We start from the raw sequence: 20460 nt of genomic DNA on the forward strand, positions 1-20460 counted from the left end.
AACCGTACGCAGTTGGATCAGCAACCGCACGCAGTTGGATCAGCAACCGCATGCAGTCGTAACAGCCAGCAATCGCGATATTAATATCTAGTTGGCTTTTTAAATAATTATTTGTCTTCCCGGGCATTTTGTAAAATCCGGGGTGTGGCGTTTTTATAGGTAATAGGCTGGTCCCTTGTCACTGTCTGACTTCGTATGAACAGTGGCTGCAAATTGTCTTTGATTACTTGTGGCTCTGTCCATGTCATCAGGTGCACGAGATATGAATATTATTGAATTTAAAAAATATTTTGTATTAATTGGTTAATAGAAAAATGGTATTAAGATCAATGAATGTTTAATCTATCTATATTTGTGAATGTGATTTTTCCCGTATTGTAAATAATGTTTGTAGAGTTTGATGGAACTTAGCCGTAACATTAATTTTAAGACCAAATTATGTACCCAAACTCATACAATAAAATGTATGTATGGGTGTCGCCTAACATATCCCATAACTATCAACTACCTTCAACAACAAAACTGGCAAGTTGAATAACAAACAAACGGGGACCGCTTTAATAATGTACGTATAACAACTCGCTGTTCCTACGAATACCTCACCCACTCCTACGCAATGAGGTGACCCAATTCTAAATTAACCTACAGTTGTCACTATAGATACGACTGCTCAGCTTTATAGCTCAGTAAATCTTATAATCTTATCACTGATTGAATGAAGACTTGAATGATTATTTTATTATTATTGTGTGATAATTCTACTACTCTCAGTTGGGGAGGTGCTCGATGTAATCAAAATCAGAAATCAGAATCATTTATTCAACGTAATTATCATGGATAAACTTGTTGAAGGTTAATGTAACATTTTTGAATTTACGTCATTTCGCAAGGTGTTATGGCTGCGGAGAAGAAATGACAAGAAACTGCAACAGCAACACATCTTTTAAAAACCAATGAACCCTCATTCATACATTACAAGTTATTTAATAACTAGAGGAACACATTCAATACCAGACATGTTAATCATTTAGGTAGTCATTAATCTTATAATAAGCTTTTTTACATAAAGTAAGCTTCACGTGAGCTTTAAATTTATTTTCTGACAAAAAAATATTATCTGGTATTTTATTGTAAAAACGTATCATTACCCCGAATAAGATTGAATTTAATTTACTTAATCTAGTCTTTTGAATAGCAATTTTATTTTTATTTCAAACTTCAGCAATTACCTTGAATAAACTTATATTTTGTAAATCAATGTTAACTGTCCAACTATTCGTCACAGAATCCCAGAACCGACCAAAATTGCCGCCCCCGACCTTTTTAAAAAGGCGGGAAAAACGTTCCTGTTCGAAAAGAAGAAATCAAAAGTAAAAACAAAAGAAATTAACTGCCAGTGTCAAAATACAAATAATAAAGTCGTAACATAGATTCACGACTTTATTCCGTCTGTTATTAATTATTTAATCTATTAATAATAAAATAGACATAACGGACCCTAACAATTGTACTTACTACCTAGTTCCTGATTTTATTGAGAGTGAAACATTTGTCACACTTTGTTTTATTTATTTAACAGTTTATCGTACACAGAACAGGATATAAAAATAATTTAGTCTAATAACACAAGACAGATAAAGGGTTCAGCTTATTTCTATTAGAAATCTCTTCCAGCAGACCGGGAAAGAGGGCAGATAGGCGTGCACATCACTAATAAGTTTAATTTAAAAGGTAAAAATAGAAAAATACAATGCAATATATTAAGAACACTTTAACATAAATGTAATACTTACACAAATACATACAGCCTTACATAAGTATGTAACTATAAGCGTATATATATGTAAAAAAAATATATTTGCATTAACAGTGGAACTATTCACTTTACATTAGGAACTAGTAGCTGGAGTTTCCTTTTAAGCATAACAATGCCTGTGCCAGGAGACTCATCTCCTTCATAGCAGAGTTTCTATTTTTCTTTCAATTCTTTCAATTGTACGGTCATAAGCATTAATATGTATACAGAATCAGAATCAGAATCAGAATCAGAATCATTTATTCAACGTAATTATCATGGATAAACTTGTTGAAGGTCAATGTAACATTTTTGAATTTACGTCATTTCGCAAGGTGTTATGGCTGAGGAGAAGAAATGACAAGAAACTGCAACAGCAACACATCTTTTAAATCAATGAGGGTACATTACAAGTTATTTAATAACTAGAGGAACACATTCAATACCAGACATTTTTATCATTTAGGTAATCATTAATCTTGTAATAGGCTTTTTTACATAAAGTAAGCTTCACGTGAGCTTTAAATTTGTTCTCTGACAAATTTAAAATATTATCTGGTATTTTATTGTAAAAACGTATACATAACCCCAAAAAAGATGAATTTAATTTACTTAATCTAGAATTTTGAACAACAATTTTATTTTTATTCCTTGTATTGTAAGTATGCCTTTCACAGTTTCTCGGAAGGAGAGATACATTTTTACGCACATACATAATGTTTTCATAAATATATTGACTTGCGACCGTCAGTATATTTATTTCTTTAAACAGCTCCCTTAAAGAGTCCCGACAACGCAGATTATAAATAGCGCGAACTGCCCTTTTTTGAATAATGAAAATAGTTTCTACATCAGCGGCTCGACCCCACAATAAAATACCGTAAGACATTATGCTGTGGAAGTAGCTGAAGTAGACAAGTCTAGCAGTGGGTACATCTGTGAGTTGTCGGATTCTTCTGACGGCATATGCTGCTGAACTTAGCTTGCCCGCTAGTGATACAATATGTGGGCCCCATTGAAGTTTTGAATCTACAGTAATTCCTAAGAAAACGGTGTGTTCAACAAAATCTAGTTTCTCGTCGTTAATTTTAATGTTATTATTTACTTTCTTTACGTTTGGTAGAACAAATTTAATACACTTCGTTTTCTTAGCATTTAGAACTAGGTTATTTACTGTAAACCAGCTTAGAACCTGCGACACAGCGCTGTTTGCTTCGTCAAGTTCCTCTAACTTTCTATCGATTTTAAATATAAGAGAAGTATCATCCGCGAACAGTACAATGTCAGCTTGGTTCTGTACTACATAAGGTAAATCATTTATGTACACTAAAAAAAGGAACGGCCCCAAAATGGATCCTTGAGGAACTCCCATTTGAACATGAGAGCCCGAAGAAGTCGTACTATTGATTTGTACCTTTTGTATCCTATCACCTAGATATGAATTTAACAAACTGAGAGCTCCATTATTTAATCCATAGTGCCTCAATTTCAAAAGCAAGGTCTCGTGATCCACGCAGTCGAATGCCTTAGACAAGTCACAGAATACTCCTACGGCATTCTGCGACTTCTCCCAAGCATCGAAAATGTGTCGAACAAATGTGACACTCGCGTCTGTTGTAGACCGACCCTTAGTAAAACCAAACTGCTGGCTGTGAAGTAAGTTATTTAGATTAAAATGACATAGCAGTTGGTCGAGAATAATTTTCTCGAAAATTTTACTAAGTACTGGTAGAATAGAAACCGGTCTATAATTCGTGGGGTCTGATTTTGTGCCCGATTTAAAAAGAGGTATAACTTTACTGATTTTCATTAAACTTGGAAAAGTGCTATTTTCAACACTCATATTAAAAATGTAAGCTAGATATGGTGCTAAGATATCAATAACAGAGCTCATCAATTTGACAGACAATCCCCATAAATCTTTCGAGGTTTTAAGTTTCAGCTGTTTGAATACTTTAACAATACGACTCGGATCAACGCGTTTAAAATCAAATAATTCAGTGCAAGCAGTAACATTACTTTTCAACAATATATCAGCTTGAACAGGAGAGGACCTGAGAGATTCTGTAGTTTTTACAGGGATGTTCGTAAAGAATTTATCAAACACTTCAGCTACATCTTTATCTTGTTTAACTAACCCAGTGCTCGATTCTATATTATATTCTAATTCACGCGGTTTCGAAGCCTTTGTTTCGCTATTTATTACTTGCCAAACTGCCTTTATTTTATTATCCGCGGTCTTTATTTTACTACTAATATGCATCTGTTTGGCTGTATAACACACTCTTCGAAATATTTTAGAATAATTTTTGACGTAGCTTTTAAAACTATCAGTGTGTGTATACGTTTTTTCCTCATATAAAGAATAAAGAGTATTTCTACTTTTGCGAATGCCTACGGTAGCCCAGTCACTGAACTTGAATGATTGACTGTTGGTAACTACCTTTTGAGGAAAATTATTTTCAAATTCTTTATGGATAATAGTAAAGAAATCCCTGTAAAAATCGTCAGGATTGTCTGTATCAAAGTTTGGACAAGGTAAGTTACTTATAAGACTATTTCGATATTTCTCTATCCGAGTATCAGTGATGGGTCGTGTACGAAATTTAATTTTCTGAACATTTTTAAGTACTGGAAAACTGACCAGCTGCCCACTGTGATCTGACTTAAAACAGTTAAGGATACTGTTGTCTTGAAAGTCGCAATTGCAAAAAACGTTATCTAAACATGAGGCAGTTGTTTCTGTAATTCTAGTTGGCTCCATAAATATATTAACAAGGTTAAAAGATGTAAACAAACTTAGAAATCTAGTTGTAATTGAATCTACTTCATATAAATCAACGTTAAAATCTCCACACACTATAATGGCTTTATTACTTTTAGATATGACCTTCAGTACATTTTCCATCACTGATTCAAAAACTGTGAAGTTAGCACTGTATGGGGGTCTGTATACGGCTACAACAATATGTTTCTCTGTTTCTATACATGAAATCTCCATAGTGCCCTCTATCGAAAGTCCAGTAATATCTTTGCGTTCTTTATATTTTAAACTATTTCTGATAAAAATAAGGGAGCCACCACGTAATTTGATCTTTCGACAGAAAGCGCTAGCGAAATGATAATTTTTAAAACCGAATAACAATTCATAATCCTTTAACCAATGCTCTGTAATACATAAAATGTCAATAAAAAATGTCTCTAAAAATAATTCTACGTCTAATTCTTTGCCAGAGAAGCCTTGAATATTTTGGTGAACTATATATATATACACTTTGGTACCATGTCACATTAACTTTTTGACAAATTAAACTGTAAGTCTCACTAAATGTCAAATATGTTAGTGCGACAGAGTCCTTAAGTAGGTAAATTATATTGCTCATGACTGTATCTGTTTGTTGGAAGGGTCCATTTCAATAACACAAAACTCTTACCCTCACCAGGGACAGTGAAGCGCATTCCTTAAAAACACCAAATGCAATAAAGTCACCATAAACAATGAATGCAAACGGCTCGGTTGGATGAGATTATACCACCGCTCATAACCGAGGTGACATCGACATTATGACCAGCCACCGTCCCAGCGGGGCCATTTACCTAACTGCTTCATTTCAACATAACACCCCGACAGAATTCCACCGTCATAACAGCGTATGGAAACTAACTTTGCAGAATTTTTAAATGGAATTCCCTGGGCTGTTACATAAATATACGCTGCATGCGGGCATTTCCATTTTTAACAGTAAGTAGTTGAAGATAACGGCTTATTTATAACGCTCTTTGCTTGAAACAAAAAGCCATGTGTTTCCAAATGTACTTACCTACGTACTTACATATATTTATATACAAAAAAGCACATTACGCTTACACTATGCAACATAAACAGCCTAATATACGTTCCACTGCTGGTCCCCTCAATCAACCGGAGGGGGACACTATGCAAGCTGATTTTTAATTGCTTTGTTCAGACAACAATGAATTTTGTCACGTAGGTCAGTTGGAAGAAATCTCCCTGTTGAGATAAGGTTACCTGTACTGTCTGTTTTTCTATGTACTTGAGTCATCATCATCATCTCCCTAGCATTATCCCGTTTTGCACAGGGTCCGCTTACCTAACCTGAAGATTTGACAGGTCCGGTTTTTACAAAAGCGACTGCCTGTCTGACCTTCCAACCCGCGAAGGGAAAACCAGCCCAAAACAGTTTAGGTCACATACCTCCGAAAATGCATTTCTCGGGAATGTGGGGTTGCTCACGATGTTTTCGTATTGTAAATAAATAAATAAAAATCGAATTTAGACTTTGACGCTGGAAGCGAAAGTGGTGGACAGCAGGATCGTAGTAAGTAGAATTCCGTGGTCACTACCTACGCCAACGGGAAATAGGCGTAATCTTATGTCTTCATCATCCCCCACAGTATTCTTTACGATGTCAGTAACACCCTGTATTACTGAGCAATTCTCATTAACCCATCTGATAGCTTGTCCGCTTAGTCATCTTTAAAATTACTTATTCGGTTAGCTGGCAGGTGATGGAAATGCCTTAAACTACTATAAGGCCCTTCAATTATCACAAATATAACACGTCTAAATTGCGCTCCTTGTTGCTTATTCTAGCTAGCTTATTTACGCTTATTAAGTATTATATTTAATACGCAACCGTAAACGTAAGTATTGCGAATAAATTATTATAGAAAACCTAAAAAAGAAGGTACATATTCAAATGTATTCCATCTAATTTAGGCTCGTCGAAATCACCGTGTCAACAGAACAAGCCAATTGGTACCAGAAGGTTCCGAAATGGCAGCGACAAATAAATTAAAAGGGTGGGCTATACGTCACGTTAGCAAACCATCTGCCAGACCCGTAACCAGGTTAGGGGGGAGCCAAATTGCAAACTATTTCTAAAAACGACAGGGACAGTAATTTTTTTTTTACTTTTCACATCCATGGTACCTATTTAAAAAGGCCACATCGAAGCAATTCATCTAAAAAAGCAATATTTCTATTTGACATTTGATTGCATTGCGCACTTCTATTGCACAAATGCAAAATTGCCATATTGCCTTTTTAGATTAATTGCTTCGATGTGGCTTTTTAACCCCCCAGGTATGCTCATAAGTGACAGCTGACATTTCAAGGTTGGTCAGATGTTATCCCACCGTGCGTTGCCATTTCGTAAAAAAATAAATTACCCACGACCAATGTTATTTATTTTATTATTAGCAAGGAAATTCTGAACTTTTAGTAAAAGATTTACTTACAGTTTTAATGATTTTTATATACCTATGTGTCAAGCGATAGTAATTAAGTAAGTACGTTAATCAGTTCACTTTTTTATAATACTGAGAAGTACATAATACATTACTTCAGCTAGGCTTGTCCCACTAATTTTAACTTAAATTCCTAAGTCCATTATTTCTAAAAAATACTTAACATAACATGCATGTTAGCTGGGCACATGCCTCCCCTCAATCAATGGAAGGTTCAAGTTATCTTCACAAAACAGCGACGCCCGAGTGGCTGGGTGATATCCCCCAGAACACAAGTCCTTACAACAGCTCTGTCGCTTGTGGTGACCGGAGCCCTACACGCATCCAAATTGATTCGGGTCGGCGACACGACAGGTGTACGAGGGTGTAAAATGATTGTGGTGTCACATAATACCTATATACACCGCTGGTACCACACTGCAACGCTGGTTTCATGTAGTTTGAAGTGTTTTTCATACACTAAAGCACCTTCAGCGCTACCCGTAATAATTAGGTATTTGTGACTAATAATACGTGTTTTCTTTTGTGGACGGACTTCCCTCACACTGCTCACACTGCAAGGGAAGATCGTCTACTGACCAAGTTTAAAAAAGAGACTGTATATCCAAAGATTATGGCGCTTTCTCTTATACAGTCTAAATCGGCCCCCTCAGTATTCGTTTCGATGTCACTAACGTATAAAAAAGTATAGTTAAGTGTTGCGAATAAACCCATAACACTTTTATTAAAAACTATAGAAAACCTATAAACGAATGCCTGTAGGAAGGAAGACTGCTATTAACACTATTACCTCCATAGCTATTTCGAACTAGGTAGCTAGATTAGATAGATAAAACCCTTTATTTAGTAGAGGCCACCCTGAAAACTTCATACGAACAACCTCGTTTTACACAGACACTACAAATTGAAATTATCGTACACGCGCAATAACTATGAGATCATCGAACGAGACGAAAGAACGTTGGCGTCCAATTTCAAAATTCGAACGTATAAACTAAACTGATAAAAAGTAAAAACAAAACCACGGTCCGCGCACAGCCCTCACGATTTAACTATAAACTATGTCCGAGGGGAGTGAGGTAAACTAGCTCAGACGATGGTGGGGAGCGGGGAGTTCCCGTTCTATAGGTATTATTATTCTATGGTAGTGGTTTACAACAGCAGCCTCTGTGGTCTAGTGGATAGAGCGTTAGGCTCACGATCTGGAGGTCCGGGTTAGATTCCCGATGTTGAAAAGATTCCCATTGTCGAAATCACTTTGTGAGGCTGTCCTTTGTTTGGTAAGGACTTTTCAGGCTTGAATCACCTGATTGTCCGAAAAAGTAAGATGATTCCGTGCTTCTGAGGGCACGTTAAGCCGTTGGTCCCGGCTATTAGCCGTAAAAACACCTCCACCAACCCGCATTGGAGCACCGTGGTAGAGTATGCTCCATACCCCCTCCGGTTGATTGAGGGGAGGCCTGTGCCCAGCAGTGGGATGTATATAGGCTGTTTATGTTATGTTATGTTAGTGGTTTAATAGGTAGTGTCTCCATCAATATTAATTATTCTTGTTCGGCCTACTATTAGGACCACTAAGAAACGAGGATCAAGAAAGACTTTCAAATATAAGTACGGTCTTAAAACTTTTTATATGAATTTCATAACACTGTTGATGCTTTCGATTTACAGAGTTTTAAACTGCAATATACGTTTTGTCGAGTCACATTGTTGTTAACAAGCTTCCCTGAATGATACTTATAAACTTTCAATGGAGTGAGTATAAAACTGTTCCTTTGATATTACGGGGAAGTTTGCCTTTCGTATCAGAGATTTTATTTGGTAGAAAAACCTACTTGATAACTTACTTTGGAACAGATGCTATATGACTAGTGAAGAAAGTAGCTAAGGAAAGATGTTAAACTATGTAAACAAGTTATTGGTGCCGATTTTCGCAAATGAAAGTTCTAAAAATAATGCTATCTTTCTCTAAAGATAAATGCAAGAAAGTGCTTGTAAAAAGCAATATTGCTATATGACATTAATTTGCATTGCACACTTACTTTTGTTCAGGTCCCCGATACCGACCCCGCCGGCGTGGTCGACGATTTCCCTCATTCAGCGCTTATCGCTATCGACCCACTAGGGTCGATTAATTCTTTCAAATATTTTTCCTCTCAGACGACGCCCTGAGCCGAGGTTCGCGCCCAACTGGGCACCCTCAGGCCTGTTGTCTTAAACGTTGTACCGGGTGAGAGCCTTCAGCGCTCCCCATTTGTCCGGCCAAGTAGTTAATGCCATCTGCGGCAAATCTACAATAAGTCACGTAAAAAAAAAAAACTTACTTTTGTATGTGCAAATGTAAAATTTGCAATGTTTTTTTAGATGAATTGTGGCCTTTTTAACTCCCCTTCTTTTATGATATACCTATCCATATGTACCCACAAAAAGTAAATTCGACACATGAAACTATTCAGTAGGGTGTATAACATCATCTCCCTAGCATTATTCCGTTTCTCACAGGGCCCGCTTACCTACCCTGAAGATTTGGCAGGTCCGGTTTTTTATAGAAGCAACTGCCTATCTGACTTTCCAACCCGCGAAGGGAAAACCAGCCCAATGCAGGTCACATACCTCTTAAAATGCATTTCCTCCGAATGTGGCCTCACGATGTTTTCCTTCACCGCTGAGCACGTGATACTCGTAATCATATATGATCAACACGAGAGTTCCAAAACAAATTCGACAATTATTGGTTTAGACCTGTACTGGATTCGAACCTGCGACTTCAAAGTGAGAGGCAAGCGTTCTACCAACTGGGCTACCACGGCTCTCTTTACATTACATCAATAGTAGGGCGTGTAACAACGCGATATATATCTGCTACTTATTATAAATACGCGTGAATAGACAATGCGGATTGTATATAAATAAAATATAACCTAAATTCAAACTTGTGTTAGGTAACGATTTAGAACGGTATACTTACTGACGTCCATTGAGCAAGGTAGGATCGATACCCATGTAAGAAGTGGAGATATATTTATGGAAAACTATTCACTGCATAGGTACACGCGACGACTCGAGGTCGGCGTGATGGAAATAAAGCTGTAGGTTCGCCATTTACGGTTATGTAGATAATGCGTGACGCAAAATTTCAAGCTTGTTAGGTTATTTAGCTATTTAATATATGTACACACATAACATCCTTAAGCATTTACACGGCACAGCTTATTTCAAGCAGAAATCTCTTCTAGTAAGTAAATATAGATACATAATGGGCCCGTGCCCCAGCAGTGGGGACGTTAATGGGCTGATGATGATGATGATACATTTATTTTACCGCAGTCTGCGACATCTATCTACATACAAAGCAGTCATGTGTATTTTGGTCGTAAAACTAGATAAAATGCGAGCCGCGCGCGGCAAAGTTGTCTATAGTCACCGCAACCAGCCCTCGCGGCACGACCCCCACGTCGCGCGCAGCCCTATTATAATTACAAAAATACTTATCATAGGCATACGACGTCTATTTAAGTAGATAGTATACGCTGCTATAATTGGTCGAAAGTCTCGATATAATTCGGTTGTCGTGCAGGCCCTGCTGATGACTTAGTGCCGTGGCTAGTTTAATTTCTTCTAGAAGTTTAAAATCAAAGCGTGACATAATATGACTTGTTGCTGTATCCATCTCGATAGGGATACGAGCATAACCGTAGCTAAGTATGCTTGATCATGTGTAACTGAGTGATACATCATCATCCCCCTAGCAATACCCCGATTTTCACAGGGTCAGCTTACCTAACCTGAAGATTTTAACATGAGTGATACATACGAACGCTAATACAACTATTATGGTGTGATGCTTTATTATAGTTTTATGAGGACACTATCGAATATTTCATGGTGCCTGGCGATAATTCAGACAAAAATGATAAAAGGTCAATGGAAAACCTTGTACCATACATAATTATGCCATCCTCGGCCTTGTAAAAGTTTCATAGAAGTGTTCACAATAGAACTTGCTAAGTGATTAGAATATTCCTAAGTTCATCGTGTCGTATAGATGTTTTTGATTGGAATGAACCATTAAGTATAGACGGCGATATGGCTCTCTCCCTATCACGTAGGTCTGGATATCTGCACTTAGTTCATCTTGTGATGTATGTACCTCTGACTACCTCAAGAGGGATGTACTCGTGACCTTGTTATGTTATGTGATACTCACGTACAAGTATGTTCTGTGTGTTTTTATTGATACTTGTAACTGTGTCTTTCTTCTTCTTCTTCTTCTAATCCTATTATCCCCTGTTGGGATGTAGGGTTCGAATAACAGATTTCCACTCCTCGCGAGCTTTTGCAGCCTAGCTTGCTTCCATGATATGCCGAGAGTTTTCAACTCTCGGTCAACCGAGCGTCTTCAGGTCTCTTTGGGCAGCACCCTTTTGCGTTTTCCACGCGCACACCAGGTCAGACCTCGTCGGGAAGGATGTTCCACGAGTCTTCTAAGGACATGACCAATCCACCATCATTTCCGTGCTGAGTGTACATAGTAACTAAACGATTATTACAATATTCTCTTCACCAGGCTATACCAAATCCGGGTGGGACTGCGGGTGTCGCCAAAGGTGCCGGTGCACATCGAGGCATCAGTGTCGAGCAGTAACGGAGCCGCTCGCACCGGCCGGCCAGCGGCCAACGCGTCCCTCATCGGAGGGCTGGCCGCCTCACGAGCATTCCAGATCATGTACCGCAACGAAGAGGTTACTCTCAGGGACATCGTGCACTTCAGGGCTCACTTGCTTGGTGAGTAGATCACTGTATATTACCAGATATATTGGTAGCAACGGCCATCGTGTCTCTCATCGGAACTGTGGCCAGTAGACCCTTCCAGATCACGTACCGTAACGAAAAGGTCACTCTCAGGGACATCGTGCACTTCAGGGCTCACTTGCTTGGTGTGTAGATCACTGTATATTATCAAGTAGATAGTAGCAATTGCCAACTCGGCCGCCATCGGAACTCTGGTCAGTAGATCCTTCCAGATCATATATCGCAACGAAAAGGTCACTCTCAGGGACATCGTGTACTTCAGGGCTCACTTGCTTGGTGAGTAGATTACTCTTTATTACCAGATGAACTCTCATCAAAACCTCAGAGGCATCGTAGGCCTGGCATTCTCTGGTAAAGAGTAGTAAGTAGTATATTATTTATTTATTAACATAATTGATTATTTACAGCTATGCACATTGTAAAATTTAGTTAATACACAATTAAACTAAGTAAAACAGTACTAATGTGTAAGCCAATTACAATTTAACACAACATTCATCATAAAAAACAACATTTAGTCTGTCAAGCTAACTTCTCTCTCAGCTAACTGTTATTTAGTCCTACTTATATATTTTTGATTCGACTAGATTACTCAATATTATTAAAAAAACATGTCTAATATACTTTATATAGAGATATTTAGGTCTTTTTTAAAAATGCTCACGATCTGGAGGTCCGGGTTCGATTCCCGATGGGGACATTGTCGAAATCACTCTGTGAGACTGTCTTTTGTTTGGTAAGGACTTTTCAGGCTTGAATCACCTGATTGTCCGAAAAAGTAAGATGATTCCGTGCTTCGGAGAGCACGTTAAGCCGTTGGTCCCGGCTATTAGGCGTAAAAACAAAAAGCAGCGTGGTGGAGTATGCTCCATACCCTCTCCGGTTGATTGAGGGGAGGCTTGTGCCTAGCAGTGGGACGTATATAGGCTGTTTATGTTTATGTTTATAAATGGCAAAATCACGTCGACATAATTATCAACTCTGGAAATCATGAGTTAGGTTATTCTACATTGTTTCATAGTGAGGGAGACCCCTAGAATGTCAACACATTCGAGCACGATCTCGAACAAACCCAGTAAATTAAATATTTCCCTCTCCGTTATAGAAACGTGGGTAAGTGGGGAATATCGGACGCGAACGTAGACTAGTTCCGTCCCCGTGGGCTGGGAAATTACCGCTAATCCCCTTCACCCCGGCAGTAAGGGGATTAATTGCTCCTTACGGTATCCCTTTGCGGTCACATTTTACAGCGATGGCCGCCAGCGCCAGCAAACCGCTTTTTATTGCCCCCAACAGACACCTTTACGTCACCGGACTGCAAATATCTTCAATATTGATACTAAACATGAAGCCTTTAATCATTTATGAGACAAGGGATGGTGAAGGGACTTATATATAAGTGACAAACCAATTCAATATGAGTTATATTATGTACTTACAAAGGACCTTCATTATCATACTGAAGTTCAGTAGGTAGCTAATATAGCCAGTTTCTGTGTTGCTTAAGACACAGTGAATCCAGAATTTTGTCGTTCATAAAGTAACTATCTATAAAATAAATCATCCATGTAAATTCAATCTGATTTATTAGTCTGGATTCTCCACTGCCTTGCCTAACCCAGATAAATATGAATGTGAGTTTACCAAAAAAAATAATCAAAATTCATTTACTGACAGATGACAGATATTTATTATATTTCTACAAAATTTTTCTGTAAGTACCCAAAGGTTGCCTGGAAGAAATTGCTGCATGAGCAATAAGGCCGCCTGTTGTGCTTTTCTGTATATGTTGTCCATTGTTCTTAATAAAGTATTTTATCTACCTATCTATCTTCATCTATAAACCTATCAAAGATCAATTTAGCAATGATTTTCGTGCCTACATCATTTCGCGAAGTAAGATACTGAGAAACCATCTCTATTCTGTTTCCAGTCGACAGCCGCAACCTGAAGGAATCCTTGGAGCGTGCAGAATGGAGCCTGGGCGTGGAGCTATGGTGCAGCGAGGGAGCACAGTCCAGCACTCTAGCCCCTGTCTCGTGCAGGGTCCTGAAGCTTCACTTCCAGCCCTCGCAGGGCCTGCACTACCATCTGCCAGTTCTATTCGATTACTTCCATCTATCCTCCGTATCTATCACCATCCACGCCAGCCTAGTTGCTTTGCATCAGCCTTATATCAAGTGAGTACAACAAGGTCACTGACCCCGTATCATTGACCATTCATGACATTTGATGCGATTCATCTAAAAAAGCAATATTGCTATTTGACATTTGTTCACATTGCACATGTATATGCCTGCAAAGGCAAAATTTTGTGAGACGTAATTTGCAACTATTATTTATAACTGCACCTACATTAATACACAACAAAAAAAAATATCTTTATCTTACTTTTATATATTATTCACAATTGTCAAATTGCATTATATTGCATTTTAGAAGAATTATTTTAATGTGGCTTTTTAACACCTTTAATTTTAGATTATATAAATAATGGTGCTAATTCCTGTAAATACCATCTAATTTTATTTTAAGTTATATCTGTCATTTTCTTATCCGCCGAAAAGGAAAGGGACGGGTAATCGACAAGCATGAAATTTATGGAACACACGTCAATTTTAAGCACAAATCTAAACAAACCGTGTAAAAATTTTACATCCGTCAATAACCCGACACAGTTAAGTAGACAGCACGTCAAACGGATTGCATACCAGCGACGTACCTTTTGATTCGCCCGGGTTATTCATTCATTTACTCATTCTTCCTAAAATTAAGAGCTTTGAATCATCCGTCCCTTTCCTTTTCGACGGATATGAAAATGACGGATATAACTTAAAATAAAATTAGGCGGTGTCTGCTGGAATCGGGGCCAATATCAATTGGACCGAACAAGCTAAATAAGATAATAGTAATATGAACGATTATAGGAATAAGTTCACGTCACAAACGGTAACAGACTCACAAATAATAACCTCGACGCTGGTTTTCAGCCTGCAGCTGTGTTGATAAAAACAGTATCTAACTAAATTACAAAAATCTACCAAAAAATTATGAGACTCGAACATGAATAATTTAGATACCGAGGTAAACGCGGAATACTTAATGTACTTACTAATAATATGATAAAAAAAATAAAAGTAAATCATCAGTTTTTGCAATAAGTATTCTAATATTCTTCAACTTTGTGCATGCTTCAAGGAAAAGCATCATGCATTATGTGCAAAGCTGGTAAGTAAACAACACATACACACACACACACACACACACACACACACACACACACACACACACACAGAGAGAGAGAGAGAGAGAGAGACACACACACACACACACACACACATGCGCACACATACGCACACATACAAACTTACACGCGCGCACACGCGCGCACACACACACACACACACACACACACACACACGCGCGCGCGCGCGCACACATACGCACGCACGCACACAACACAAACACACACACACATACGCATACATACACACACACACACACACACACACACACACACACACACACACACACACACACACACACACATACTATACGTATATATGGCATACTTTCTTTCCTTATTACCTACTTCAATTTTATTTACATCTTTCCATTTTATTTAGCACAAAATCTCTGTGTTTCTAGCACTCCTCGTTCGAGCAAGCAATGGGGTAAACTGATGAAGAGTGCAGGCAGCTTCAACGCGTCTGGAAGTCTGGAGAATCTGCTGTTTGGGTCCAGCGGAAAGTGTGCTGGAGGGAATTCTAGCAAAATAGCTCACGCCAGGTACCAATTATGATATACCGGGTGTTAGTGACATCGTAACGAATACTGAAAGGGATGATTCAGACCATGATTCTGAGTTAATATCTAGTGGAATTTTCCGTCGCAAAATTCATGAAATTTTGAGTTTTGTTTTTAATTATTTTCAATTCCATATTGTGCTTTTAGCTGCATAGAACCCAAATTTCAATAAAAAAAACAATAATGACAAATTATCGAAAATTTTCGATGTAATGGAGACAACAGCTGCTCGAACGGGTCAACGGCCACACGCACCGCGCCGCGCGCCCCGCTCCGCACGCCCCGCTCCGCGCGCCCCGCGCCGCGCGCCGGCGGCGCGGCGGCGGCGCGGCGGCGGCGCGGCCTACAAAGTAGGCACTACGAACCGATCCTATTTCTTTCTCTGTCTATCGTAAATTGTAAATTTATTTTATTCTTATTCTTAAATGGACGGATAATCAACAGGCATAAAATTTATGGAATACACGTCAATTTTAAGCAGAAATCTAAAACAACCGACAGAATTAAGTTACCAGCGAGATACCTTTTTGATTCGACCGGGTTATTCATTCATTTACTCATAGGAATCAGGGCCATTATCTACCTAAAACAGTTGAAACAGTAAATAATTGTATTCTTTGTTGTCATTAGTATAACTAACAACCAACTAACACAACCACCACAGATTAGGTAATTAGTTACCTACTATGTCAACCATCCACCAACTTAGTATGTAAGTACCTACGCAAAACCTCGCTACACAAAAATCGAAAATAAATAAATCTTTTAGATCAATACCCATTATTGTTACAAAGCAAGACCTATCGGTACTATCGCTAGTATCGATCTAAATGTACTATCACTACTTTCGATAGTTTAGACAATTTTCAAGTTCAACAATTGATAATCTACCTATCGATAGTTCGGCAACTCCGCCGCGTAGGCAATGTCGGCATGTTCAAAGAAAAAAATTGTCCGAGTGGAGTGATCTTATTTTTCTTGTTACATGTTGGTACCGTACCGAGGTACTAAGTACTAAGTTATTCGTAGTTTTAAATCTCATTGTTAAATCATCAGTAAAGAACTAATTAAACCTATCCTGTTCTGTGTACAATATTCATGTAACGGCTACGTGCTTTCATAAGTACCTAGTAGACGGGAGCAACGACTTAACGTACCTTCCGAAGCACGGATCATTTTACTTTCGGACAATCAGGTGATCAGCCTGTAACGTCCCAACCAAAGGCCTTATAAACAGATTTTTGTGATATGTCCCCACCGGAATACGAACCCGGACCCTCCGCATCCCATCGCTCAACCACTGGACCACATAGGCCAAGAAGGTTCTAAGACATAATTAAAGGATCCTGGGACGCAAGACCTCCGAGTTAGGGCTTGTTTGATCTGTCTTGATGGATACTCGGACGTGAATAGCCTCACGGATCAAGGGCAACGCGCGCCAATAAAGTAGGCATTACGAACAGATACTAGGTATTTCTTTGAGTTGATAGGTATCAAGTGAAGTTTCCTGTCGCCAAATTCATAAAAATAATAGATTTTTTTCTGTCCCATATTGTGTTTTAAGCTGCATAGAACGCACATTTAAAATAAACAAATAAAAATTACTAATTATTAAATTTTATCAATGTCATCAATAATAATAATAATAACGTATCTACAACTTCAGCTATGCGCAGGTGAATAGCCGGCGCACGGGTCAAGGGCAACGCTCGCCAATAAAGTAGGCATACGAACAGATACTATTTCTTTCTCTGTCACTTGCACCATAAACATACTTCTCTCTCTCTCTCTAGTCGTCGGCTCGACGCGGCCGCGGCCGGTGCGTCGTCGGCGCCCTTAGTCGGCGCCTTTGATGCTTTGCGCTAACGCCGCCGCGCGCTTCCGCTCAGTCGAATACTAAGCTTGACCCGAATCGCGTGATGTTTTTCGAGGATATTTTTTTCGTGTTTGTGAGTGTTTGTTTCATTCTGTAAATGAGTAGTGTCGACTATGATGATAGATCATAGACCATTTACTGCGCAAAAGTATGGAAGATTGTTGATGTTTATTAAAGAGCAAGGTGTTGTGTTTGTGAGTGCGTGTGATACCTACCTACCGCGGAGGAAACGCGATGTTGCATACCTACGTGACGTGACATGTTCTAGGGTACCTACCTAGGTACTTCATCCGAAGGAATAACAATTAAGGTAAGGCAAGAGTAGGGTTTTTATTGTTAATAAGTTAGGAACGTTTTAATAACTGGTAGGTAGGTACCGTGCGTGAAAAATCGTGGCAGTAGGTGTTCTACTTCAACAAACAACATTTTTAAACGTTGAACCACTACTAAGCATCTAAATACAAGAGAATGAAAACTCCTACCTAGATATCAACATCGTATCTCACACGCGTAACGTAGCCGCGCGTAAGTTTAGCGTCTGTGTGGCGCGTTGTTCGACTTACATTGCGGCACAGTAAAAATTGAAAATCTTAATTAAACATTTGCGACAAGAAAAACACCCACCATCGTTTTTAGTACAATAAAATAGGCGTTCCATTTTTTTTTTCGTTACGATGTCACTAACACCCTGTATAGGTATATACCATAAAATATAACTACTTACCGAATACCTAGAGTTACCGTGATGATGATCATCATCAGAGATACGGGGTTTTTATAAGCATAAAAAGAAGATGGGAAATCACAGTAAGAATAACACAAAACCTTATTTTGTGACCCTGGTCATTATCTACATGAGCGGAAATAAAAAGTGACTGTAGGTAATTAAAAATAACGGATTTATAAAGTCTAAAAATAAAATAACAAAAAATAAGTTGATTACTGATATTTATTGGGAACCCAGGACATAATATTATACAGAAACATAATGAAAAGTGAAAAATATCCACTTATATCCAGTTTTCAGCCGGCGCAAGTAGATAATTAGTAACCGTACAACATAATAATAATATGCCCATCATTCATCATTATCATTATTAGCCGTACGACGCCCACTGCTGGGCATAGGTCTCCCCCAAGTATCTCCACGACGATCGGTCCTGCGCTGTCCGCGTCCAGCGGCTTCCCGCGACCTTCACCAGATCGTCGGTTTCCCTTGTAGCGGACCTACCTATTGAGCGTCGTCCGACACGTGGTCGCCATTCGATAACCTTTCCGCTCCAGCGGCTATCGGTTCTCCTCGCTATGTGTCCTGCCCACTGCCACTTCAGCTTGGAAATTCTCCGAGAGTTTAATAATATGACCATGAATGCACATTTAGTATTTTTTGGGGCACAGCTGAAAATCAGCGTTGTGGGATTCCCTCAATGTCGGAGTGTCACAACATATTGCCGAGCTGATGTCCCTTTTTACCGACTTCAAAAAAGGAGGAGGTTCTCAATTCGACCGTATATTTTTTTTTTTTTTTTTTTTTTTTTTTTTATGTTTGTTCGGGCATATCTTCGTCGTATATGAACCGATTTTGATAATTCTTTTTTTGTTTGAAAGGAGATATACCCAAGGGGGTCCCATGTCAAGGAAGTCAGGATCTGATGATGGAAGACCAGAGAAATCGAGGGGAATTTTCAAAAATCGTAGGAGCGACTAGTGCGTTTGTAAAGTCATATTGATCAAATCGCTCTTTAGGCTTCGGGAAAACTTCCCGACCTTCGAAAACTGGTCAGCATCAGGGAGACACCCTATGGCCTGGCAAAACTATACAACCTGGAGCAATTTTTCTTTCACGAAACGTATTTAAATCTTGATCAAATCCAAACGCCGGTGCAAAAAAACAAAATGGCGGAAAAAAAAGATGGCCGCCATACAAAATTTTGTCGATTTTGGAAGAAGCCCCTTTGGGTAAAAATAATGTATGGGGCGCTTACTCAAAACGTCATGTAGAGTACGGAAATACTTTCTGGTCACCAAAAACTGCTCCGCATCAGAGAGATACTCTACGGCCTGGCAAAACTATCGCACGTGAACCAATATTTCTTTCAGAGCACTTATTTAAATCTTAGTCAAATTCCATAGCGCGTGAAAAAAAAAACAAAATGGCGGAAAAACAAGATGACCGCCATACACAATTTTGTTTTTTTCAGAAAATGTCTCGGGGTATAAAATATATATCGGGGTTGTGATCGAATCGTCATGTTAAGTATGGAAATACTTCCCGATTTTCGAAAACTGCTCCGCATCAGGGTGACACCCTACGGCCTGGCGAAACTATCGCACCTGAACCAATTTTTCTTTCACGAAACCTATTTAAATCTTGGTCGAATTTAATGGCCGGTGAAAAAAATACAAAATGGCGAAAAAACAAGATGGCCGCCATACAAAATTTTGTTTTTCCAGAAAATGTCTTGGGGTTAAAAATGATGTATAGGGTTGTGATCGGAACGTCATCTTCGAAAACTGCTCCCAATCAGGGAGACATCCTACGGCCTGGCAAACCTATTGCACCTGGATTTTGTATGTTTCCACGACACCCATTTAAATCTTGGTCAAATTCTGTCGCCGGTGAAAAAAAACAAAATGGCGGAAAAACAAGATGGCCGCCATACGAAGAGGGACAGTTTCGAATAAACAGGACACGCGAGCTGCTTTAGCAGCGAGCGAACCACGCGAAATCTACTGTATCTATATGTGTGCGTGAGTGTGTATGATAGCAGCTTCCACTGACAACCACATGTGTGTATGTGTGTGTGTGCGTGTGTGCGTGTGTACGTGCGCGTGTGCTCGTGTGCGTGTGCGCGTGTGTGAGTGTGTGTGTGTGTGTGTGTGTGTGTGTAAACATGTT

The 20460-nt window shown here is 38.9% G+C and overlaps 2 protein-coding genes across 8 annotated transcripts in view; one reads left to right on the plus strand and one right to left on the minus strand.

The window, feature by feature from the left end:
- Positions 1 to 20460, minus strand: part of LOC126372577 (nuclear envelope phosphatase-regulatory subunit 1) — a 598500-nt gene that overhangs the window by 493378 nt on the left and 84662 nt on the right. The gene's annotated exons all lie outside the window — the stretch shown is intronic.
- Positions 1 to 20460, plus strand: part of LOC126372430 (protein FAM135A) — a 43880-nt gene that overhangs the window by 11986 nt on the left and 11434 nt on the right. The window contains exons 2-5 of one of the 2 annotated variants that reach the window (XM_050018175.1): positions 11634 to 11808; positions 11961 to 12003; positions 13812 to 14058; positions 15527 to 15667. In XM_050018175.1, the coding sequence (XP_049874132.1) occupies positions 11634 to 11808; positions 11961 to 12003; positions 13812 to 14058; positions 15527 to 15667 (606 nt within the window). Of the gene's footprint in view, positions 1 to 11633; positions 11852 to 11960; positions 12004 to 13811; positions 14059 to 15526; positions 15668 to 20460 lie in introns of both variants that reach the window. The other variant, XM_050018176.1, reaches the window with a different exon arrangement.

The sequence above is a fragment of the Pectinophora gossypiella genome, chromosome 14 (genome assembly GCF_024362695.1).
Source record: "Pectinophora gossypiella chromosome 14, ilPecGoss1.1, whole genome shotgun sequence".
NCBI classification, from domain to species: domain Eukaryota; kingdom Metazoa; phylum Arthropoda; class Insecta; order Lepidoptera; family Gelechiidae; genus Pectinophora; species Pectinophora gossypiella.